Here is a 26,281-nt window from a genome sequence, read left to right on the forward strand (position 1 = left end):
TTACGGGAAAACTTTCCAAAAATTAACACCAAAGAAAAAAATCGTCCTTTCTTGTGAACTGACCCTATTGTTCTGCATAAAGGGGAGGATTGCATGCACTAAACGATACTTTCTGTGTGGCCAAATACATGCATTGTGTGCCTTTGATGACAATAACAACGTATCATATATAAGAGCTGCCTATGATACATACCCCCTTTTTATATTTGTTCACCAAAGTGTAACAATACTTCAGGCACTTCATGTCTCCATCATGCAGTAACTGTTCCTCTTCCAACGGTTTTAGCCGCTGTACAATTTTATGGATATGTTCGAAGCTGATGCATGGGTGGCAATCCTCAATTATGTCTACGAATGAATAAGATTAATCGAAAGACAATTCTGACGGTTTTTGAAAAAAAATATCTCAGGTGGAACGCACGATATCATCCGCCAAGAACCGAACACATGTCCAAAGGTAAGCGAATGAGCACGTGATATTTACGATAAGGCAACGAATAGTGATGTATATTATCATATCAGATTGCACGCATGTCTTGCACGAAGACCACACATTCCTCTGAGCAAGTAATTTACAGGTGATATGGACGAAAGGTTCCAATCTCTATAAATTTAAATGTCAAAATTCCCTACTAACATTTGAGGCATGACTAACTTAGATGAAAATGTAAATTTGGCAAGGTAAGCCCACCAAGAGTTTGATTCCGACATTTGTTGTATGAGTTTTTATCACATGTTTGGCCCCCAATTTTCGCATATTGGTCGATACAACTTTACGAATGGATGAAAGTAATTTTTTCGGTTTTTAACAAACTATTATTCATGCCAACTCTGTAACACAGACACTTGTGAAATTACCAGACAGAAATTCACACGGGCACATATATACTTCTTACTAAATAGTTTAATCACTTCACTGTTAATCACTTCTGTACACCAAGTCTGCGGAAAAGAGTAATCTCTTTAAGGTTTGATACATCATTCTCTACTTCTAGCAGAGCAAAAAAAAGTGCTTTACATCTATTAATATCGTCATAGAAACCTTGCTACAGTCTAGTCAATAACAATGAGTTCGAATTTGTTATCACAATTTAAAATTCTAATCATATTCAACTGGGATATAAATCCTGTTATCATTATATTTAAATGAAATTAATTTCCTGCTAAATGCGAAAATCAGTGACAAACTTTTTACAAATTATTCTTACTGTCAGGTTTTGGCGACAATAACTTGGTTTTAACAAACTGATGTCCAAATCATGGCAATATGAAAAGGCCAAAGTTATATCGTTGTTTATCTCATGTCATGATTCAGAAGGGAAAATGCCATTTACTTCCACGGTTCATTACCACTACTTTGGAATTATATTTATACCTCCAAACTGCAAAAATTGTCGAGATTTCTGTCGAATGCGATCGTCCGTGCTACTTTCCTGGCCTGGTTTCTTTGTCTGGTGACAAATCGGATTGCCGTGGTCGTTAAGTGTGATCTCAAACTGGTTCAGTTCCATACCAGACTTGAAAATTACAGTTATAATCATCCCAAGTACCGTGATAATGGCATTATCCAACACCTTGTTGTGAAAAACAAAGAAACAATTACGATTTTTAAAACTTTCTTACACCCAAAACATAACTGTAAAGAAGCAAGACTGATGTGAATAATGTGCACACTTCTTGTAAGCCTTCGACTTACCCCTTCTTCTTGCTGTTCCACGATTGTAAGACAATACTTTAAGCATCGGATGTCCTCCTCTGGAATCGGTCTTCGAGACGATTCCAACTGAAGTATGACGTTATGAATATGCTGGAAGCTTATATGTGGAGAACAATTCTTTACAATTTCTGTGACAGAAAAAAATTAAAATATCCATTGCATATATTACATTTCTGTATCGCTACACACACACACACACACACACACACACATATATATATATATATATATATATATATATATATATATATATATATATATATATATATATATATATATATTTATTTATATTATAATAATTATAATAACACTTGGGTTCGCTATTTATTCAAGTGCCTTATTGCATAAGTTAAACTATAAGTTAAATACCTTCATGTTTCGGCTTTTCACAGTCTTCTAGTGATTCGTCTACAGTGGCTATCTTGCGAGAAATTGGTGTGAAATTTTCATCTAAAGTTATCTCAAATTGATTGCGTTCACTTCCTGCAGTGAAGACTACCTTCACAAACTTTCCAAAAACAGACAATAGGGCACTGCATAGGGTCTGCATGGGTAAGACATTATGATAGAGAGAGCATGAGTAGAGAATCAGACAGACAGACAGACAGACAGACAGACAGACAGACAGACAGGCAGAAAATGAGACAGAAGCAAACAGAGAGGAGAAAGATAGAACGAGTGTATATATATATATATATATATATATATATATATATATATATATATATATATATATATATATATATATATATATATATATATATATATATATATATATATATATATATATATATATATATATATATATATATATATATATATATATATATATATATAACCGGGAGGGTCCTTTAAGCATTGTTGATCAGGTCAGTACATATATTTTGTTCTTCGAATTTTGGTACTGGACAGAAAACTATGTTTCAATGAATATTTAAACAAATTTTAGCTAATAACTTTTATCGACGGAAAGTTTACAATAAGCTACATTATAATTGTTGTTTCATCTTAGTTTGCTTATATATAGTATTTGGCAATCACAGAATAATTCAAAATATTCACGATAACGTCTGCTCGTTTTAATTTTTCGTCTATAAATCTTGATTACTGCAATTAGCCTTTGCCTAAATCATGAAAACCTAGAATGTATCGTCAGCTCTATATCTTTTGTCTTGTCGGAGACAAGATTCGCACCATGAATACTTACTTTGCTGTCATACTTTTCAAGAACCGTGAAGCAATGTTTTAGACAGATACGGTCGACCGGGTCAAGCCCTTCCTGAGATTCCTCGAAGAGCTTGATGACATCACTGATATTTTTGGCAGAGATAGAGGGGTGACACTGTTTAACGTATGGTCGTCTTGTTGATATGAAGTCTAGTGCATGAAAAAAAGATCTACAATTGTAAATCCCAGTGTTCACAATACGTTGATGAAAGGAGTTTAAATGCAAAGTGAAATATAAGAGCCTTTGACATAACACATTCCACATTTCACCGCAGTGACTATCTCTCGTATAACAAATGCCCATACGAATATGTATTAGTTATGAGGGCTGGGACCAGAAAAGGCTATGTCATCCTTTGTTTGTTATTTGACATTCCTTTCTATCCGTTCATCACTTTTCTTGCCATATTTCAAAGAAAATCTAATTGCCTACAATCTCAAACTGGTACATTACCTTCAAATACGCGTCGAGAAGGAATGGCGTCCCGGTTGCTGTAGGGAACAAGGGAATACCGTTCACCCTGCCTGTTGTATGTCTCAACGTGCATTGGCTCGTGATGGTCGTTGAGGGTTACCTCGAATTGGTGGCTTTCCATACCCGACTTGAATATGATTGTCAAATTAACACCATACACGGAAATCCTTGCATTCTTCCATATCTAAAAACAGAAATCTTCTCGTTATAATTTATAAATGGCAGCAAGGACAGCTTTGGTGACATTTAGTTATGCATTGAGTACTTTATGAACAGGAAAAGTCTCTTCCTGTTGAAGTATATAAATTAAAGAGGTTGTTGAGAGAGCGGGAGGAAACGACAGACTAACAAAGTCAAAGAGGGAGAACTGACTTACTGAAGCATCCTTCTCTCTTAGCAATGTAAAGCAGTAACGCAAACAAGCCTCATCTTTCAGTGTCTTTGTCTCAGACGGTGACGTCAGTTCCGTTATAGCATCATTTATATGTTTAGCAGTTATAAATGGTTGACAGGAGACTTCTTTGGTCGTTTCTGCGGACACAGAATACATTAAGGCTGTAAATAATGTTAAATTCTATCACAGGAAAGTGAATACTACCGCAAGTGATGTGGGTTCGGGTATGAATTTCAAATTGACTAAATTCGAATCATATTAACATAATTTACTAAAGAATAACAGATAAATTAAAAGTTGATGAAATTTTGAAAACTTTACAGATAAAAATAATTACATTTTATTGGATATTCTCATCTACTCTCATCGTAACAAACAATAATTTATTGATTCCTACACTTAATAAACAGGAAAGAAAATATGTTCACCGCAATGTTGATAAGTCTTACCTTCATTGTCAATTGAACTTGACACTGTCTTCGTCTTTGCGCGACCTCGACTTCTTTCAATAACTTTTCGAATTTCACGACATATTGGCTCATTTTGGTCATTCAGAGTAATCTCAAACACATTTAATTCGATTCCACTCTTGAAGATAATGGTACAGTAAATCCCGTACACGACGAGTTTTGCGTTCTCTAGAACCTAGTTATATCGACAGAAATATAACAGATTACTATAAAGTTCTGGAAAATCTTAGACAGATTTAACATATTACTTACCCCGGAAGAGGGATCCTTTTCGTGAAACTATGGGTCTAATATTGCACATTTGCATAAGTTTCCAAATGAGGCGGCACATCGTAGAGAATAGCAACAAAATTATGAGAATGTCAGAATTTTAAAAATCGGTCATGCTTCCTACCCTAATTCAAGGACACTATGCAGCCAACGCATTCTGTTTGAACTTTGACCTGTCAGTTACCTCTGACTTCATTTTGGGATCTACATCGGAAAAAAAATCACAGGGCTTGCATTGCTCCAAAGCTATATTATATACATAATATTGGGTACTTCCTGTTAACACAGGTAACTTCTCACCTCCCTTCTTGACACAACACCTTCAAAAACATACCTCTTGCTCCTGTTCCTTCATCAATGTGTAGCAGTACTTCAGGCATCGCATGTCTCCATCATGCACTTCCTTCCCCGACGATTCTAAGCGCTGTACAATGCTATGGATATGATTGAAGCTGATGCATGGGCTACAGTCCTCAACGATTTCTATAATGATAGACAGGTCAATGAAATAAGGCTGGAGGAGATTACAAATCATATTCAAAAAGTTGGCAAAATGCGATACGGCGCTCGCGAATGATTGTGCTGCGCAGCGTCAGTTAACTATGATGACATTGATACCCGCGGTAGCGTATTTCTAAAAATGAAATATTCATGCAAAGAATTGTCTAGTGGCATACATTGGCACGGCATGGGGGACTAGCTAATGTTTATGCTATTAAACATATGCTAAGACGTGCTTGTTTGGTTAAATTACACTACACTTGTTTAATAGTATTTAAAAGTGTCGAAAGTTCCTAAAATATTGATAATAATTAACTCTTGAATGGGATATTATCGTTTCAGATTGTCCCTTCATTTTTTATGGGTAATGTAGGAAACGGTGAAGTTAATTGTGTAAAATTCGCGATTTTATTCTTCTCTCACGACTAGAAATTGAGAAAAATATTTAGAGTAATTATACCGTTCAGCTTACCTCCGAAGTTCTCGAATTGGTGAGATGTGAGTTCTTCATCTGCGACACTTTCATCTGTTTGGCGAGAATTCACAGTGTGGTGACAGATAGGTCTGCCATGGTCGTCAAGCGTGATCTCAAACTCATTCACTTCGATTCCAGACTTGAAAATTACAGTAATTATCATTCCAAGCACCGTAATGACGGCATTATCCAGTACCTAGATCAAAGAAGTAAACGTTAATGTACGGCAATGGTAACTGCTAACAACAATTCGTGAATACAAATGAATTCCATTATTAACAAATCGGTAGGGACATTCCTGCATTTGTACATGGAAGACTTCGTGTTTGATAAAATTGGACGAAATATAATAAAACTGCGCAAAAGATGTATTCCGAACATTATAATAGTTTGTACCTGTGACATTATTAAAATGTATGAAAATCTGTGACTTGGTCTTGTAAGAGTCTTGCTATTGTGAACGTTGCCTCGTACGTTGAACACAACTAATAATCCTACAATTATGGGGCCAACGTCCAACTTGCAGTATGTTTCTTCGCATAGATAATTGCATTTTTAAGTCATAAATTCACTCAGTATATCCTTTATCGCTATTGAAATCCGCTAGAACAAATTCCCATTGGCGACATCGCTTTCCTTCCAATTTTAAATGTTCGATTTAACTATAATTGTTTTGTTATGGTAATTTGTTACCTGCCAAAAGACAGGTACTTATGCCAGTAATATTAATAATGCCCTAGCCAAAGGCGAAGATATCATCAATATTACTAGCATGAACACCTGCCCGAAATCAAGTGAAAAATAGTGATTTTAAATACAACTGCTTCGTCTAAACCTACAAAATATTTGCGTAGGAATAATATTCACAGCACGTGAGGATTAGTAGCAGATTATAATTTTTGGATCGGCATCTGTTATAGCAGATAAAAATAAGAGTGTCGTCTTTTATTTCAAAATAGTTCAATGTTATGAGCTTCGGAAGCGAAAACAAAACTTGAAAAAAATACTAATGAAGGGCATAGCGCTGTTTTCAATAAATTACGCGTTACGATACAAGTGACCGATAACTAAGAAAGTTTTACGTTACAATTGCAATTCACTATGCCTTCTTTAGCAACCATGTAGACCTAAATATCGACTTCACACCCAGGGAGTCACACTGACATTACCCACCCCATGCTCTTGTTCTTCTACTATCTTATAGCAATGCTTCAGGCATCGCATATCGCCGACTGGAATTTCCCTCGGAGACGCTTCCAGTCGTAAAACGACATCATGGATATGCTTGAAGCTTATGCGTGGAGAGCATTCCTCAAGGATTTCTACAAAACAAAGTAAAGAGCATTCACAAATGCACGAAGACACCTTTTCATGTATCAGAAAAGATGGATGTACTGGTATATTAGTTCTTCTCTGTATAATGCTACGATGTACATGGAGTATACTGTCAAGTCCTCTCGTTGACGACAAAAGGGCACTTTATAGAAAACACCAACATTGCTGACTAAATTTAGTCCATTTCTCAAGATGCCTTCCTGCCGTCAAGTTAAGTTAAAAATTAACACTGCCACAACGACCGAAACACGAACAAAGCTATTTACCTTCGTGTTTTCTGTCCTCCAAATCGTCTGATATTTCGTTAGGAACAAGTATCTTACGACAAATTGGTGTGTAATTTTCATCTAAAGTGACCTCAAATTTATTCCGTTCACCACCAGCAGTGAAGATTACCTTCATACGCTTTCCGAAAACAGATAGCAGGGCACTGCTAAGGGTCTGTAAATGTGTGTGCAAATAGCGATCTTTCACTAAACGAACGTGGAAAACGGACGAGAACGTCGTGTTTCCAAGCATGCGATTGGTCCGCTTTCGTCACATTTACATGTCTCGTCGCAAATTCTGCAACCCGGTTGGACAGTAGCCTAATTAATTAGTAGCCGACGAGGACTTGTCCGTTCCTTTCGTCGTCTCTCGTCTCATTATAATATTCAGACGCTGCTATGTGTTGCCGCCACGGTAGCGCTTGATTCATGCCTTCCAATCAGAGAATAGCTTCGCGTATGACAGATGGATGGCAGGACTGTGAGTGAGTGTCGATATAAATGCACACCGGTCCATCGTGTTCCTGTAATTCTAGAGATTTGTCACTATGAAAGCATGTGGGTGTTACAAGTATTGTAGGCTGCGCAACCTGTTTAACTCGAGTCGTCCCTTGATACATTCACGGCGCCTTTAATCTCGGAAAATTACGTTGCATATCTATCAATTGTTTTAAATGAAATTTAAAAAAATAAGATGCATTTCTTCATTGCTACAATCTATGTACGTTCCATGATACGCGTTATGCTGATGTTATTGAAGACAGCTCTCCCGCTGTTAACTGTAACCACACTGCCGCTGCCTCAGCCAAACCCGACATTTCAGGTATTGTAGGGCTTGTGATTCCTACACTGATTTTCAACTGAGACACAGCTCATTGGCATCAAAATTACTGAAACAAGGATACACAACAAAAAGACTCGTTAGGACTTTCAAAAAGTTCTACGGTCGATATGACGACATTGTGGCCAAATATGGCACCTCGGTCACTCAAATGATTAACGACAGCATTCCCGGCTTTGACTTATTACAGTGATTCATACCCTGTATCTTTTCATACAATATTTAGACAATTTTGGGACCAATCCTGACGGGTGTAGCATGCTAGCAGGGTACGCTTACCCATTCCGGACACCTGGTACCACCACTAATTATCAGTGGTTCAGGATGGTCCTATTTAAATTTGTAAATCACAATTGTCCCATGGACCTGGTAATATATTACCTTGAATGGAAATGACTATTGGACCAGTTTAATGTCATATTTACATCCCATCAAGTGTAATCAGTGAGCATCGGGGAAGCCGCGATGTATAGGGTGACTTGGTACGGTACCCGACCTTGTTCTGGATGCAAACTGGCGAAACTGAGGAGTCGATGGAACAGATTGTCACCGATCTGTATCAAAGGTTAAACTGTTCTGAGCGTCGAGCGATGACACCAAGAAATCGAATCTTGCATGTACTTATCTGGTTAACAAAGTACCTAAATGAAGATACACTGGCATCATGGTTTCAAGTTAGCATATCAACCATTTCCAGAGAAATTACCCATTCGGTACCCTTGTTGTGGCGCTATTTCAGAGGAATGGTGAGATGGCCTTCAAGGGAGGATATTGAAAATCTCCTAGGACACTGGGAGTGTTTTCCAAACGCAGTACGCACTATTGACGGTACGTTGCACGAAATATATCGTCCAACAACGGAACCACTACACAACTTTTACAGCGGACATTCTCGATATCATGCGATGAGCACCCAATTAATTTGTGACAACAGGGGGAATATAATATATCTACAGTCTGGATTTTGAGACCATTTGAATGACAACGGACAATTTCAGTTGCTGCCAGGCATCGGCTCTGGACTGGAATTGGATATTCCGAATGATACATATTTATTAGCTGATCATGGATACATGAACAAGTATCCGCTTCTGACAAAGTTTCCAGCGAGTCAGCTGGTTGGCGAGAATCGAATGGATCGCCTAATATTCAATCGTGAATTTAATCGGTGTCGCATTAACGTGGAGCACGTACTATCATATTTCAAGACCTATAAAGCCACAAAAGAACCGTACCGCCAACCTCATTGGTTCTGGCCTGTAGTTGCCAATGTGTGTGCCTTTCTCGCCCAGCGCCACATTAACTTAGTGCGAAGACTTCGACAGGGAAAATCCCGCAACATTGTCTATTTGGTTCTTTTTCGCCTCCAGAGTTACTAATATATAAGTGAATTAAAACCATCGCAACTATCAACGTATATTGTACGTGTAATAGGTATTTTTATCTTAGCAAATTTGAATGGTTTACCTCCTGGCCTGTGGAAGTCGTGCTACTCACGATGTGAACCCATAATCTAAAAATCTCACCGCCAGTCCAAGGTTCCAAATATATAACCCTAACATGAAAATTTATTCCCTCCGTCGACCGCATCAATGAACGGTCCCTTTTTGCAACTATTTCTGTCAATTGTCTTGTCCGTGACTCAAAGGAGTGCCCGAATATTATAATGAGACGAGAGACGACGAAAGGAACGGACGAGTCCTCGTCGGCTTCTGATTAATTAGGCTACTGTCCAAGCGGGTTGCAGAATTTGCGACGAGACATGCAAATGTGACGAATGCGGACCAATCGCATGCTTGGAAACACGACGTTCTCGTCCGTTTTCCACGTTCGTTTAGTGAAAGATCGCTAGTCAGACGGAAATACGGACAGACATAAACACACAGAAAAAGACGCGGGGAGACATGTAGAGACATAGAAGCAAACACGTAGAGGCAGAGAAAGAGACATCCATGAGAGCGGAATAAGAAAGGAGACAGTAAGAGACAAAGGCAAGACATGACACATTCACAGAAAGAGTAAGATATTTGAAACTGTTTTGTGAAGCTGTAATTTAATATTTTGGGGGTCCTAGGTCGTGGTCATTTCAAAGCCACCAAACAGCGTTATCGTATTATGCTGTATCGTTATGTGCGCGCTGCACATCTGTATTTTTGTATTTTCTGCGAACTTTCTGATATACGTGTAAAGTGATCCGTTCAATTAGCAGTAATGTGTAAATAAAAATGATGTATGAATAATTATATAGACAACTCGGTTCCTTGTATACAATTAAACGTTTGGAATTTTGGCATAATTAGTGGTCACTCTATGAATAGAAACGAACAGGTATCGGTTACGTGAACGATGATGCTCGTTTCTATTCATACTTAACTATAATCTACCTTTATGTCATACTTTTCCACCAGTGTAAAACATTTGCCGAGACAGATACGATCGACGGGGTCAAGTCCTTCTACAGTTTCTTCGAAAAAGGTGATCATATCACTGATATTTTTAGCAGAGATGAACGGGTGACACTGTTTTATGTATGGCCTCTCAGTAGAAACGAAATCTAAGTTGTAATAAAGAATTAGTGATGATAAGCCTTTCTATGTATTTTGTAAAGCCGTATAAAACAGGCATTTAGTGCATTTAAATGCATTTTAAAGCCGTTACATACCTTCGAGGTTTACAGTGCTTTCTGACATCGCATCATCCACTAAACTCTTGATTTCCTTATCAGCATCATCGGCAAAAACGTCTTGACAGATTGGTTTGTAATTTTCATCCAGGCTGATTTCAATTTGTCGTTTTTGAGTGCCTGCTAGGAACACCACTCTTATATACCTTCCGAAGACAGATATACGTGCATTCTTGAGGGTCTAATTGCGAAAGAGACAAACGACAATGACTGTACTGAAAAGTACGTAAAACGTGTTTTCCATCCAAGGCTGTATCCTTTTATCTGAGTCAAAATGTTCATTCCAAAATGATAAAAACCATACGTTCGTTTCTTACTCATTTTTGCCCACTGATTACAGCAACATTCAGCACACAAGAACTGGAATGCTTTATCGTCAACACAATGGGCAATTCTATCAGAAAAACTGTACGCAGGCAACAAGTTTGTGTAGTACAGCATTTTGCAAAGTTAATTACATGTCAATTACTCGACAGTGCGTTATTGGTATCAACACCACTTACTTTAGCATCATTCTTTCCAACAACTGATAAGCAATAGCGCAGACACGATGCGTCGACTGAGTCCAAGCCGTTTGGCGACTTCTCGAAATGAGTAATCACGTCATGAATATTCTTGAACGTGATGAACGGATAGCAAGCTTTGATGTATGGTCTCTCTGCTACAATATTACCTGAATGTTAGATATCAAAATATGCGTATGAGACACTTTTCATTACCAAATGATCTGGGTTGTTTCAAATCGAAAATCTGTAGTTGACTTGTACTTGCAACTTAGGGCACACTATTGCTTGACGTCGTGCAATTGACGTATATTTGGTGACAAGAACAATAATTTTCAAAAGGATATGGAAACTTGATATTGTTATAACTTAAAGTCAAAACACCACTAATATGCAAGTAACTGACTCTTCGATATTACCTAACAAAATCATGCTTGGCATTGAACATGAAACGACATTTTGCATATTTTTGAGGTCACATAAATCTTTAAAAGCAATTCCCGTCCATATGCGTATCACGTGAGCTTAAATTGTTTTTGCTTTACTGTAATTCAAAAAGCCATCGATACGGAAAAGTCTGGATAATGGCCACTAAGCCATATTGAATCGTAAAGACGTACATTCAGAACTAGTAGGACTACGTAAATCTACGCAATCGTCATGATCCATACTTCCATAACCAATACTCATATAGCGTCTTCTGGTGTGTGTGGTTTCAATATATGTAGGCTTCCCTTGGTCATCAAGAGTTACCTCAAACCGGTTTGTTTCATATCCAGACGTGAAGAACACATTCACATTGGTACCGTACACTGAAATCGATGCATTGTGCCATATCTGGTGAGATAATAAGTAAATATAAATTTACTAGAGATTGTGGATTCAAATGACATTTGTGCATCTTGTGATCGTGTTTTGCTGACTCAAACCTGTATTTTAAATCAATGCGTTACTAAACCAGTGATTGTTCCAGAGGTTCTGTTAGAACAATGCGATTTGTGTGATTCCATTTCTTTGGTTACTCCGAATCAGGCGCAAAGGACTATACCCTGAAGATAATTACACAAGTCTACATTGTACTGAGAAGTTGATTGAGGATACTCACGGTCATGTCGCGCTCTCTCAACAGTGAAATGCAGTATCGCAAGAGAGACTCATCCTTCAGTCGCAGGTAGGACTTGTAAGAAATTGCAGTGATTGCATCGTTGATGTCCTTAAATGTTATACTCGGCTGACACCGAAACTTGAAACATTGTGTAACGTCCGTTTGAATGTTTGCCGCTGAAAATAAACAGAAAATGAAACGGTTTTCATTTAAGATTACAATTGATTCCACAAACCAAGATATAAAGACAGGACGACAGATAGACGGATAAGAAGACATGCTGAAAGGTAGACAGACACAGACATATAGATAGGTAGACAGACAGACATATAGATAGATAGATAGATAGATAGATAGATAGATAGATAGATAGATATATGTAGGTATAAGAATATAGGCAGATACGAACAGACAGAAAGATGTATGTATGTATGCATACATACATACATACATACATACATACATACATACATACATACATACATACATACATACATACATACATACATACATACGTGCGTGCGTGCGTGCGTGCGTGCTTGCGTACGTACGTAAGTCCATACATACATACAGACAGACAGACAGACAGACAGACAGACAGACAGACAGACAGACAGACAGCCATCTTACTTAATGATGATTTCACATCATCAATGCTGTCGTATCTTGGGTAGGTTAACCTGTAGGTCTTCGATTCTTGGCGTGGCTGGTTAGTAGTTCTTGCCAAACCATACACCTCGTTATACTTCTTTGGAATGTTTCTTTTCCAATCAAATACTTGGCGATATTTCGGGGTTCCGAACCTGTCAAGACTGACTTCGAATCTACTAAACCCGTCTCCAGCCGTGAGTATAACCTTAAATAACGCTAACCGCACGACAATGGAGGCATTTTTAAGTACCTACAATACATGAATACATAATAATTTCATTCGGGAGTAATTTGTCGCCAAAATTGGCAACTGGGGCAACTGGAGATATCAAATGAGAAAGGCAGATGGTAATGAACTCGCTGAGATTTGACTGAAGCAAGATACCAGGCGTTTAATGACGCCATAAGATGAAAAGATGAGAGGTGTAGAAAGGAGTGTCTTAGCAGGATAATTTTCGTCTAGCTATTGTGAAAAAAATTGTGGCTTGTTCTGCGTTTGAAACGCATTTACAAATTTCAATGGTAATGTGTAATAACTTGCAATTCACCTCTCTGGAAAGTCGCACCAATAACCTTCGACAAAATTCCAGGCATTCTCTTTCATGTCTCACCAATGGTCTCTTCCAATACTCCAGATGTCGTATTGTCTGGCTGACATCTGATTGCGTTATTCCATTCACTACACTACATTTTCGCTCGTATTCGATATATGAAGCCATTGATCACGTGCTGAAATTATTTAGTGAAAGAAAATTGGCATGGTTGATTAAGGGTCTGATAGTGGCAAAGTGGATCCGAACGGAAAGACAGCTCAGAGTTACAGGAGGAGTTTCATTACCTAGAATACCGTTTCCTAATTTTAAAACTCTTAAAATGACTTGACTTTATCAGCTGTGACAGTGGCACAGTATTCTTCTAATTGACTTTTAACGTCCGAGTGAAGAGAATGCCGTGTGAAAATGTGAATGCAATTTGTTTTTGTATTTTAATCTGGGTGTGTTTAGATATGATAAGGTTACATCTTTAACTTGATAGATAAAAATGTCGTTGTGTATTTCGTCCTGCTTAAAATGCAGCCATTGTCTGATTATGGTCTATGACAGTATTGCGCGAAACAAGTCCAGTCCTGGATTGAAGGATGGATTTTTATGGTATCTCTTCGCCACGTGTACATTGGAAACAAGTCGCCTGTAGATTACTTGAATCACAAATAATTTGAAATATATTTAAGAAACAAACCACACTCAGTGGAGTATATATAAGACGAGTTTTTGATCAGTTCACGGCTGATTTCTTTCCCCTGTGCTGACATGTCCGTCAATAACAATATTCGAACAAATTTAACGCTCATCTAACATTATCACATATATTCACTTCTATGCAGGCACTGGAGTAGTCGTCCTGCATAAAATACAGGCATTGTATAATTAAAGTCTATGAGAGTTTGGCGCGAAACAAGTCGAGGGAGTACAGACTGGATTGAAGAATGGATTTTATTTCATTGTATCTCTTCGCCACATGTGCATTGGAAACAAGTTGTTGCCTATGGATAACTTGAATCACAAATTATTTGGAATCTATTTAAGAAACAAACCGCACCCAGCGACGGTATACGACGAGATTTTGACTAGTTCGCGACATATATGCACGAGCGATAGTGAGTGCACATATGAATTGAACTGGTAAAAACCTTCTCTGGATGTGGTTTATTGCTATTATATCATGACAATATATTCAAATTCTGGCATAGAATGTCAAAAAGTTATTTTTGTTTACACCGAGAGCTCGCGCGTGTGCAAACGGTGCCATACCGCACTTATTTTCACGTTTCGATCAATCAGATCGCTGTATTTGCGCCATCAATATACTGGTATGATATTATATTGAATTTACATTTGAAAATAATGCTGTAAAGTTATATGTATACAACATTAGACATGTAAGAGAATTGTGCCATAAACGTGTTCAGTCAATCTAAAACCACGAAATGTACTGAATATAATATGTGTCAATTTACCATGGAATTATTAACGATGGATTTAGTTCGATGTACTGAAGATGATGAAATGCTCATAAAATGACATGTGATTTATTAAATATCGCGCATGAACACTTTTGATCGAATTCTGTCTGCAATGTTTGACATGAAAAGAGTCATAACAGAAATCGCTGCCTTATGAAAATTGGCAACATATAGTCCTCGTGATAAATTGGATAAAAACCCGTGACTTGAACACATTTAAACTTTTTCTGTGAGTCAACTTCAATGTCCATTGATTATTCTATATTCGATTTCGATGTTTGCAGATTGTCAGGTATTTTTTTACAGTCTTACTTTTGATATACGCTTTTACGCCTAGTATTTTGAAATGTTACAGAAACCAAATACATATTTTTACAATATTTAGCAGCTTGTGACTGAAATGACCACTGAATGACGCTTATCAGTGTGACATGAGATATCGTTTTGTCCCGCATGAAAGAAACAGCTGTTAGAACGGCAACCTTTGTGTTAAATGACACCGAATTATTCTGTCCAAAGGCGTTAAAACACACAGATATCAATTTTATCGCATGATAATGTATTAAATCACACAGATCTCAATACTGTGATAATTTGTTATTCCATTACTATGTTCACGAGTTATATATTCGTAATAGGCTAATTAATTGCCTTCCAACAACTTAGGGTTCACTCTTAGCACGAATCTACTGCATGAAAGGAATCAGAAATTTTTAACGCTGCGAATGACAATGCAAGCATCCAGAACAAACTTTAAAAGGACAAGATGGTATATTTGACTTCATTGAGTAACGCATGTCTATGCTTGTTTGTCTTCCTGGAAAATCTATTTTCGAGTGCGGCAAACACTGATTAGTGCGGGTGAGACAAGATAACAGCTGTTAATGATTGATATGTACAGACTGATACATCGACCCGAACTTTACCATGGATATGATCCATCCCGGAGATTTGCGACAAACAAAACCGGGGGCGTTTTTGATTTGCACGATCATGCTTAGACGATCATAATCATGATTTTGTTAGATTACGCCCACTGACAATCATGACCGCCAGCAACACTTATCATGGATTTGTCGGTCATAAATGGAATTCGGTACATTTTCAATCGGATTCGAACTCACAACATACGGCAGCCAGTCACCCAGCGAAGACGCCACAGTCAAAACCGCAGGATAAAATCCCCACCCTTAAAAAGTGGTTTAATAACCGCGCTAAGTTGTTACAATTATTCTGAATGCGACCCCTCCACACGCTGTAGAGTTCATGAAACACTCGCACTAACACCTCGCTATCACACAACGCACACAAACTTTATCAAAGCAATGAGTACATCATACCAGCAGAAAATATTGCGAGAAAATAGCAAGAAATGGACATTTCTCGCTTTTTGCGATAATGCTGCGAGAGTCATTTTTCTTGGACTGAATGAGCGAGAATTCATTTTTTCGCCATGAAGATGTGGGAAAAAGTATTCTCGCAATGAATCAGCAAGAATTTGTTTTTTGCTAAATTTGTTTCTCACTAATGAAAGGCGAGAAAAACAAATTCTCGCTGTTTGATTGCCAGGATTTTGCGAGATTGTTTTTCTCTCGCAGATTCTAAGCGAGGAAATAAAGTTTAGCCCATTGAGTGCAAGAAAAAAAAGAAATCTCGAAGCATTTTCGCAGAAAAGGTGAAAAGTGTCCATTTTTCGCTATTTTCTCGCAACATTTTCTACTATTGTCACTTAATCGGGCAAACGACAGCTTCGGGGACACGCCTTTCAAAAGTACAATGTTTATCAGAACCACAAGTTTTCTGCATTCCCTTTAGCCTTCGGATAAATTTAACCACGGATATTTTAAAACGGCAATCGTATCATCTTCAGTTTTAAAGGTAAGCACGTTTATCATCAACATGTAACACTATTTGCACAATACCGATAAAGGTTGATATTCCCTGTATTTAGACTGTCGTAGATTCATTTACAGCTTCAATGTGGATTGCGTCAAGCAAATCATGTAAATGGTCGTGCAAATCAAAGGCCCACTTAATACATATTACGGTCAGGAAACCATATCTTTACATTTTGACTCTATTACATACATGCCTTTTCAATTTCAATTAAAACGACTGCAGGATAATTATGTGCTAGAGAATATAGATATTGGTGTGATGTAGACAATGGAAAAACTTTCAAAGTTATCAACATTTATCGAGCACCAACGGAAACAGCTAGCGAGTATTCACAATTAAAGGGACAAAATCAATTGAAGTTGCTTTCATGGGAAGTACACTGTCTTAATCAAAGTAAAATTAATGGAAAAAACCAATAAAGTAAATCATGGACATTCAATTAACAAGGCTTTTGAAAAATCAGTCAACTATTGACTTTATTTAAACGTTTGATGAGGAAAAAGTCAATCAAAGTATCTTGTAATAAGGCATCTAATTGATATTTTCTAAGAGTTTCATCTTTGAAATAAAATGCCAGTTTTGCGTCTTAATCAATGTTATAGTAAGTTCACTTGCTGACTGTCCTCCATGAACTCTTGTTGCTTAAGACTTGATAACACCTAAAAGGTCCTTTAATACAAATTGACCTTATACACGCCATGTTTACGCACATGAAGAAATCGAGGTAACAGCTCATAAATCTCAGCTTTCACAGAAAGGTGCGCATGAGTTTGATAAAGGCCCAGCGTGATGTCTCCTGATAGTCGTAGCGATTTTCTTGAAGACTAAGATTCGTTATGGGACTTATCGGAAACGAAGTTGATTAAGTTGAAACATTTGATTTTCAATAAGGAGTAGTAGAAGACTGATAAAGTGCTGTCCAGCTATCATGCGCGAGCCAGGAATTGAGAAGGGCGCCATTGATTGCTTGCGTATTTTTGTGTTGTACAGGCCAGACAGCCCCTCTTGATATATTTTGAGGCTACAATACGTGGCTTTAATTGTTTCAACCTTTTACATTACCAAAGTTGAGCAATCATACCAATCCATAATCCAATAACACTAGGTCAAAATTTGTACGACAATAGTTGTAAACATAGACACAAAACAGCACATAACAGACAGTAAATAGACGGTACACAAACAAAGTCAAATTCATGAAAGAAAGATATATGGACCTCTGGCCAAAAGACCAAGAAGTGATGTCAGTGAAATCTATAGGATAAAACAGACAGGCCTCTTGGAACGAAAATCATTGCCTGTGAGGCATATTTTGAAAGGAAAAACTTCATATACCATGCAGCATCTGATTGCAAGATTTGTAGATCTATTTCTGCGAAACTTAAAGACTTGCACTGGTAGAGAGTTTCTAGAACATTGACCATGTCCTTTGGAAGTTTCTCAAATTGTAAAATAGAATCGTTATTTGCGCGTTTTAAAACGATTATATCACGCCTAGAAACAGTAACTCGGAAGCATACATTATTGTTTGCATTGAAGTACAAGCAGGGTAAACGAGATAATATTTCGTACCAGCATTTTTAAACATTCATTCCTACGCTGAAATTGAAAAGCACCTTACCTTAGGTCTGTCCAACTGTTTTAGTCTGGAGACTTGTGAACTTTAAACATGGTATCACGCCTGCGAAAATCAGGATCCCATTTGATTCGTCGGTCATTCATCGTATGGTTTTATTCAAGTCAGTGGCCAGGTATTTATGGGCAGTGTAGACTTTAAGAGGGGTGAGATTTTTTTGACATCCAGAATCATCTGCATAGCAGGATTAGTACAGAGGTCGCGCTAGGTAAATTGGGTCATTATCGAGGTTTAGGATAACAAGATTTCAAATATGCAAGCATCAACATCATGACAGGTTACATGATACTTTCCCCATCCAATAACATACTTTCTCTTAAAGTAAATAGGAACATGCTCATATTAGGTATGTGAATACATGCGCAGCTACTGATTGAGCCCAGGGTCATCGGTACGGCTGAGGGTTCTGCTGACAGACTACTCCTATATCTACTAGTAGTTCATATACATGTTCAAAATAGTGAAGCACGGTCAGTTTTGGCATTTTGTTTTCTAAAGCCTACGGTGTAATATAGAGGTAGTCTAGAAAATTTAACACGTTGCCTGGGATCCAAAATATGGCATTCGACGTATTTTCTTTGCTCATCAATTGGGAGTCGATTTGATAGCATATGTCATGAGTGATGTCTGAACCAAAGTGCAACACACGTCCGAACAGGTTCCCGATAACAGCGATCACAGAAAACCTCTATAGTATATTCAATGACGAGGGTAAATGTCACGGAATGGCGGTTATCAGTAACAAATGATTGTAGGAATACTGTTCTAGGTCAACAACTGTTGAATGTATACGGTATGACAACGGTATGTATACGGTATGACAACATTACACCATTTGTGGAAGCCAAGTCCTTATTGAGCAAAGACGGTGACATTGTAAGGACTCACTTTGCGAGAATTTTAAGGGGAAGATATAAGATACCAACCACATCGTGACGTCACGGTTTTAGGTGGTTAGCAGAGTTGGAAGGAACGTGGTGCCCAAGCGTTACACCATTCTCTTAAATGAATAATACGGAAGTCAGCGATTTCCTTCGGAATGAATTTTTTGGTTACTTGAGTAATCATCAAATTTACTTGACCAGGTATTAAAATGCAAAATAGTTATTGCTTTCTGTGATAACGTTTAGAAACATATAAGGTCATGATGTTTTGACCACAAAAAATAAAAACCCGGTTTTCCCCGGGGCACTCAGAACGATCAGTCTACATTCTTACATTTTGAAAAAACTTTAAGATTTTCACAGTCCAAAAATCTGTAGACCTATTTCATGTTCTTGAAAGCGTTTTGGAGTTCGTCAAACATGAAAAAAAAACCATTGTAGGTTTGCAGAACATCTGTAGTAAAAGCGTCGTCAACTGGCCAGCAAGTACTACATGTAATGACCAGAGGACGAGTACGAGTAAGCGTTTGACAATTCACGTGTCTACATGATATTAACTGCTGTTTATCGTGTGTATCTTAGGGCCGTGGATAATTAAAACACGCGCATGGTAAATGTAACTTCTGTGTTTTTTTGGAGGGGTGGCTATATTTCGATAACCGTGCGCAAAAATCGCACTACAAGTTTTCCTATCGCAATATCTCGCTGCACGTTTTTCTGTATCGCAAAATATCGCGCTACATTTTTTGACGTGTACCTGGCCAGTACGGCACCGGCGCTGTGACCAGCATTCAGTGCACGAGTAAAATAACCTAACAATCATTTTGGAAACACTGTTTCATTTCATTCCATAAGTTGCGTCATTGTTGAGTTGGCAATGAACAGAGAATGATTTAGAAGGGGTATGCGGGGGGGGGGGGCGGTCGGTAGCGTATGCGTGATTCACAGCGACTTAATCACCGATTGTTGGATGCAGATACAGAATGAGGCTTGGTTGGATTTTTGCACTTCCAAACTTTCGTTTAGGGGAGGGGGTTGAGGACAAACGCACTTAGTTTCGGTAACAGTGCGCATTTTTTTATTATCCACGGCCCTTACTGAATGACTAAGAGGTCACACTTGTCTTTCTTTGGGTAGATTTAACCGTCTTTAAGTCACTCTATAGGGCAGCCAACTGTTGGCCCCGTTGTGTTTCGTTTTTTAAGCCTTTGCGGAAATATAATACTCTTTTTTATTGTAAAGAGAGAAAACTGTATCGGCTTGGCATCACCTAGAAAACGAACATCTATACGACAACTCGATGGCCCAGTGCAAGAAAGGCGTATCTCTATGCTTTAACACAGACGATACGCCCCTCTTGCTCTGGGTCATCGAACTTAAATTGAGATATAATTTCTTCTTGAAATCTTTGAAATATTTATTCACCTCCATTGCGTTAATGAATAAAAGAAGAGTAACTACGTAGCGTTGACTACCCATAGACAAGGATTTTACCCTAAGAAGAATTTCCGTCGTAATTTAATAAAACACCGACATTTAAAAGTTTCATTCAGTGATGCCAAGGACAACGTTTAAATAATACGCATTTGCGTTCATTATAGAAAGTAAGCAATAGGGTCAAGCAGAAATAGGGTCAATGCCGATGATTGCTTAATCTCGTCTATGAAATCTTCATACCGTAACCTTTTTTCTGTCAACGATAACATCATTTCGATTTTAACATACCGAATTGTTAATTTGATAATACCGGCAGGTTTACATGCTGTTCTGTGCTGTTTTGTGTCTATGTTTACAACTATTGTCTTACGAATTCTGACCTAGTGTTATTGGATTATGGACTGGTATGATTGCGATTATTTTACACTATTCACTTGCGTGCATTGACTTTTAAAGCCCCACTAGCTGTATCTTTTATGAATTTACTTTCAAGCTGAAATAAGTTTATGAGAATGTACTAATTTAGGTGTGTATATCCACTTATTATTACTACCCGCTAGGACTATATTTACAATTTTGAACAAGATAAAGATTACACTGCGATTAAATGTTTGCCCAAACATTAAATCGCGGCCTCACACGGAAAAGCAAAAACCGTGGTTACTGTGCATATCAGGTCTGAAATCTTCACATAAACTGCACAGAGTTGTCTAATGTAATGCACAGGAGTGAATGCTTTTTATAACTGTGACATTGTATGTTCTATTTCCTTTGTAATATTATAAATTTTTGAAAATTGCGAGAAATCGAAATGGCCGTTAAAATTTGAATTTTCTTGTCAAATGTTTCACAAAGGAATGGTTTAATAATGCAGTAAAAGCCAATATCCCGTCAGCGGGTAGAATTCAGAGAAAACCAGGAGAGAACAGGAAGATAATTTTGAGGTCAACAAATGTCAAAAGTTACAGCTAGTGGGGCATTGAGTACGCAGACCTCTACCAGCACCCTAACCTTAATAAATCGCTGATGGGAGATGAAGCTCGAACAAAGCGCTTTCGGCATGTCGCACAGGTGATCTACACTTGTCTTTCAGAATTCGTTGTTTGATCGTTATTTCTTAGTCAAATGTACACTCGGCATTTGACATAATTGTGCGTGGTATTCTCACTATAAGCCCGTATGAAATACAGAGCAAACGATTATTTCCTCAATATTTTTAATAGGATGTCGCGCTGGTTGTTTTAAGGCTACCCTTTGACTCAACTACCTTTTCGCGTAGCAACAAGCTAGAAGCACACGTCCACAAGTTATGAACACAGATCTCGTAATTGCATTGATCGATTCTCAAGCCTCACTCACACGTACGTACCTTTATGGATGACAAACGTCTTACAGTTTGAGACGAAAAGAGGCATGCCCCCTGCCGTTGCTGCCACTTTTGCCATCTTGCAGGTATCGTTAGGAAATCATCAGTTCGGTATCTAAGTTGCAACCATGGCTTTGTATACCTGTTGACAATGCCATAAATGGGTTTAAAGCAAACAATCTACAATTAATATCAAATTATCAGAAGTGTTTTACATTATTTTTGTTATTAATGTTTCAGACTTTACTCATAATTGACAATGAAACCACAAGGAGAGAGATTATCGTGTCGTCACGTAAAGGACCAAACCTTTATTTTCAAACTTAATGTTTCCCTTCACTTACAATATAAAATGCAACGAGTTTGTAAGTTTTAATGTCAGAAAACAATCAAAAATTAGTTTACAAACAGACCTTTGACTATCTGCTAGGAATGACAGTTTCTGGCTTATGACTGGTGGAGAATCCGCTAGTCATAAAATGTGTTTAGTACACATGTACTAAGCGCATCGACAAATACTTATACGTTAATTAAGCTTGAATTATTACCTATTTGAAAGATTTTAATTATTAAACGTGATTTGACAGTTAATATTAAATGTGCGAAAATAGATAAGTCTTATTCGTTTTCTGTAGAAATAGTTTGACGTTATTGCCTGATGTTATCACAGCATTCTTCAGCGTCGTCATAGGCGGTAGTGTAATGTTAAAATGCCTGAATCAGTTACGTTTGCAGTGAACCTAAGTTTCACAGTAACTTGTTCAATCGTCTCATTGTTTAGGGCGCAAATTGATGTACTGTAATCTACAGACCTTTGCCTGTCTGCTAGGAATGACCACCAACTGTGGCTGATATCTAAAATCAGCGCATGCACTAACATGATTCCGATATCTGTGACAGACGACACTTATCGCTTGTTCCATGAAGAAGGTAAAGGTCGGGGAATGGAGGTAATTATTAATACGAATGACTATTCCAACACTGATTTTTCAGGGCATCCAATTGTTAACATGACATTTATTATACTGCACAAATATTATAAAAACACTTTGCAGCCAACAAGATACAGGAATCTGTCTCCTAAAGAAGGTCAATCTGAAAGGGCGTTTTTTGCGAGTGTGTCAAGGGGAAAAGATAAGATTCCAATCATTAATTTTGTGAATTAGTTCATCGAGTTGATGGATACTAGTTGTACAGATGGGGTTAAGTAGCGTCTCTTGATAATCATGCGTATAACTTCAGCCAGTTTCCTAAGTGATTGTGACTGGTTTTAAAAATCTAACTACCGATTAATCGTCATCTGCCGAAGATTATCATTTTCGCGTAGGTCATCACTCGATCCGAATGAATAGTCTATAGCAATACAGTTATTTCTTTGATAACATAGCACATAGTAGAAAATCACAAGGGTTACAGCTTAAATTAGAATTATGTCAGAGTCAACTTTTTATCGCAGTACAGATAGAGGGAGCATGCACATACATGTGCTTATTTTGCAGCTAATGGTGCGCTGTAACAGGCGCATTGAGCTGTGTCTTGTTTATGAACAACGGAAAACAATTTCACAACTGGACGTGCAAAAGTGATTTCATGTATTGAAAATGAAGTACAAACCTGCATTGAAATCTAATTTGTGTCTAATGTAACACTATCATTTGTTCTATCACTTCCAAAATCAATGCTATCTCCTCGAGTGGCTTGTACATAGGGCATACTGGTGCTTAGTATAATTTTCGATGAGAAATACCGCTCCTATATTTATGTTCCCGACAAAAGAAGGGACAGTTTACAAAATACAAAAAAAAAATATTTTAACATGGAGAAGATGGGCATTCGGCAATAATGTTAACGCCATATTTAGTATATCATCGCCATATCTTTGGAAGACCCGATGTATTTCAGGTGACTCAACCACACTTGAAAGCATACTTCGTGGTTTTCACATAGTAAAATGACTATTCACATAATGATCTCGACAATGATAACTTGAGTATGAACGGATGAGGTTATCAAATGTCTTTAAGACTTTCCCTTGTAAATGAACGCACTGTATACTCAATACTTAGCCTTTGGGCCGTAGATGTTATAAACGACAGGTCCAGAGCAAATTGCAATGTTACGACCACATTGGTCGATGAGGATAAATCTGTAACTTACCATGCTTATTTGCTCGACGAAAATTTACATCATTATCGGTTACAGAACGCAAGATATTTTTTATTAGACGAGCAAAGTCGAAGCTATTGGAATCCAACAGCAAAACTTTCATCGCTATTATTAAAAATCTGGAGGAAAATAAGATTATAATAGAATATAGAAAACAGAAGTCTCTTCAACTATTTGAATGATCTGCTTACGCTCAAATCATGAAAGAAAATTTTGATATTTTGATAACATATCCTCGAGGCGAATGTTCCCTGAGCACCTTAGTCGTATTGATTTGACCCAGCAAAATATTTGATGAAAACTTTATCTTTAGACTTGTTTCCTTTTCTCGCGAAGACATTTTCAGTTTGTGCAACAAAAACTGTACAGGGCTGCAGAAAATAGTCACACCGTTGTAAACTGATGGCTCAGCCAGTACTGACATCTAGATTATAGGGATGAGTACGATCAATTTACGATTTCCAGATGGACGAGACAGTATCAATCAGCCGGATCGTACTAGTTAACTCGCTCAGAATCCTCCATCGCACATTAGATTTGATAAAACTTGAGGTACCTTTGAAGGCCAGATTACCAACTAAAATGTGAAAATACTATAACCAGTGGTTACAGCTAACTCGATTAAAGTCAAGAATTTAATGATTTTGTCTGTTTTTAGATTCGCTTAAAGACCAGATGCGAGGGTCGGGTGATTGGAAATCACAGAGTTCAAGCATTTATTCAAAAACAGCTATTGTCGAGTCGCTTTACATACTTTTTCAAGCACACGTCTATCTTGTCAAATACTGGTCTCTTAATATACTACAACTCGGAATGATATCAGCTGTGATTTTGGCATGTGTTCAGTACTGAACGAACAAATTGTCATCGTTGCTTATTTTTGTTAGATAAACAGCCTTTCAATCGGTCACAAGTCAACTGACCATTGACCCTGTTCTTCAGGTTTTGTGCATTCATCATGATCTGCGATAAGACAGTTGTTATGAATACTCTGAAGAGAGAAAGCTGTGAGGTGATTAAAGCAATGTTGAGTATTTACCTGAAAGATATTTGATAGCATTTGTTTTGTGTGTTTGGAAAAAAGCCCATGTAACAACAGGGTAGCGGGCGATGGGAACTGGGAACACAAGTATGATCTTTCTGAAAGTATGATTGTTTGCAATTTTATGAATTTGCAACGATACGTAAAGAGAATATAAATATATACATATTTACCTTGCAAGTCCTTGTGGCTGTAAGCCGTTTCTTTCATGAAGCTTTGCATCGTTGTGATTTACTTAAAAAACAGTAATAAAATTGTAACTCGAAAATGTCAGAATAGTCAATTATTTAAACTATACGTAACATCAGTAATTCCTCAATGGGATTCTCCTTCATAATGGTACCTCTCAACCTAGTGAAGACGTCAGCAATCAGAACCGCTTGGCTGATTAACCCTCCTCGCATGCAAACAACAGAAAAAAGGAGAATGGACGTGACTTTTATTGGTTATTTATACCCTCAAAAAGGGGGAGGGGGATGGGTTGGATAATAATGAGTGACGATGATACTTTCTTCACTCAGTCTGTTTTAGCACAACACACAACATCTCTGATATTATCCGCGACATCTTTATGCCACAAGCTCATTTCTCACAGAGATAAGACTAACTTCAAATTTGACAGGCTAAATTGTTTATGTGTTAATACTGGGAGCTTTGCATGTGTCGTTATCAAACAGCGTCTGTAGGGAAAAGGTTACACAATGTTACACGTCAGCACCGACTTTATAGTAAACACATCGTACTGAAAAATGGAGTTTGCACAACTGGACAACTGGTTTGCACATCAGTAATTTTTGTTGGATAGATCAAATATTGTCTCAGAGTGATTCTGAAATTAATTCTGCTTCATAGCATTTACGTATATTTCTATATTACAGTATCATACCTATTACATTGATTAACTAAATAATTACT

The 26,281-nt window shown here is 37.6% G+C and overlaps 1 protein-coding gene across 1 annotated transcript; it reads right to left on the reverse strand.

Annotated features, from left to right (window-relative positions):
- Positions 1-163: 163 nt before the first annotated feature.
- On the reverse strand, positions 164-13,157 carry LOC139132189 (uncharacterized). Its single transcript, XM_070698578.1, has 18 exons — positions 12,893-13,157; positions 12,263-12,438; positions 11,778-11,994; positions 11,158-11,327; positions 10,634-10,835; positions 10,356-10,525; positions 7,131-7,305; positions 6,703-6,851; positions 5,527-5,725; positions 4,888-5,036; positions 4,263-4,458; positions 3,796-3,950; positions 3,399-3,603; positions 2,925-3,094; positions 2,087-2,261; positions 1,697-1,845; positions 1,376-1,574; positions 164-348 (listed from the first exon to the last, which is right to left on the reverse strand). The coding sequence occupies exons 2-18, from the start codon at positions 12,266-12,268 to the stop codon at positions 164-166; spliced, it is 2,871 nt and encodes a 956-aa protein (XP_070554679.1). The 5' UTR covers positions 12,269-12,438; positions 12,893-13,157.
- Between the last annotated feature and the right edge of the window lie 13,124 nt (positions 13,158-26,281).

Source organism: Ptychodera flava, chromosome 4, assembly GCF_041260155.1.
Source record: "Ptychodera flava strain L36383 chromosome 4, AS_Pfla_20210202, whole genome shotgun sequence".
Taxonomy (NCBI): domain Eukaryota; kingdom Metazoa; phylum Hemichordata; class Enteropneusta; family Ptychoderidae; genus Ptychodera; species Ptychodera flava.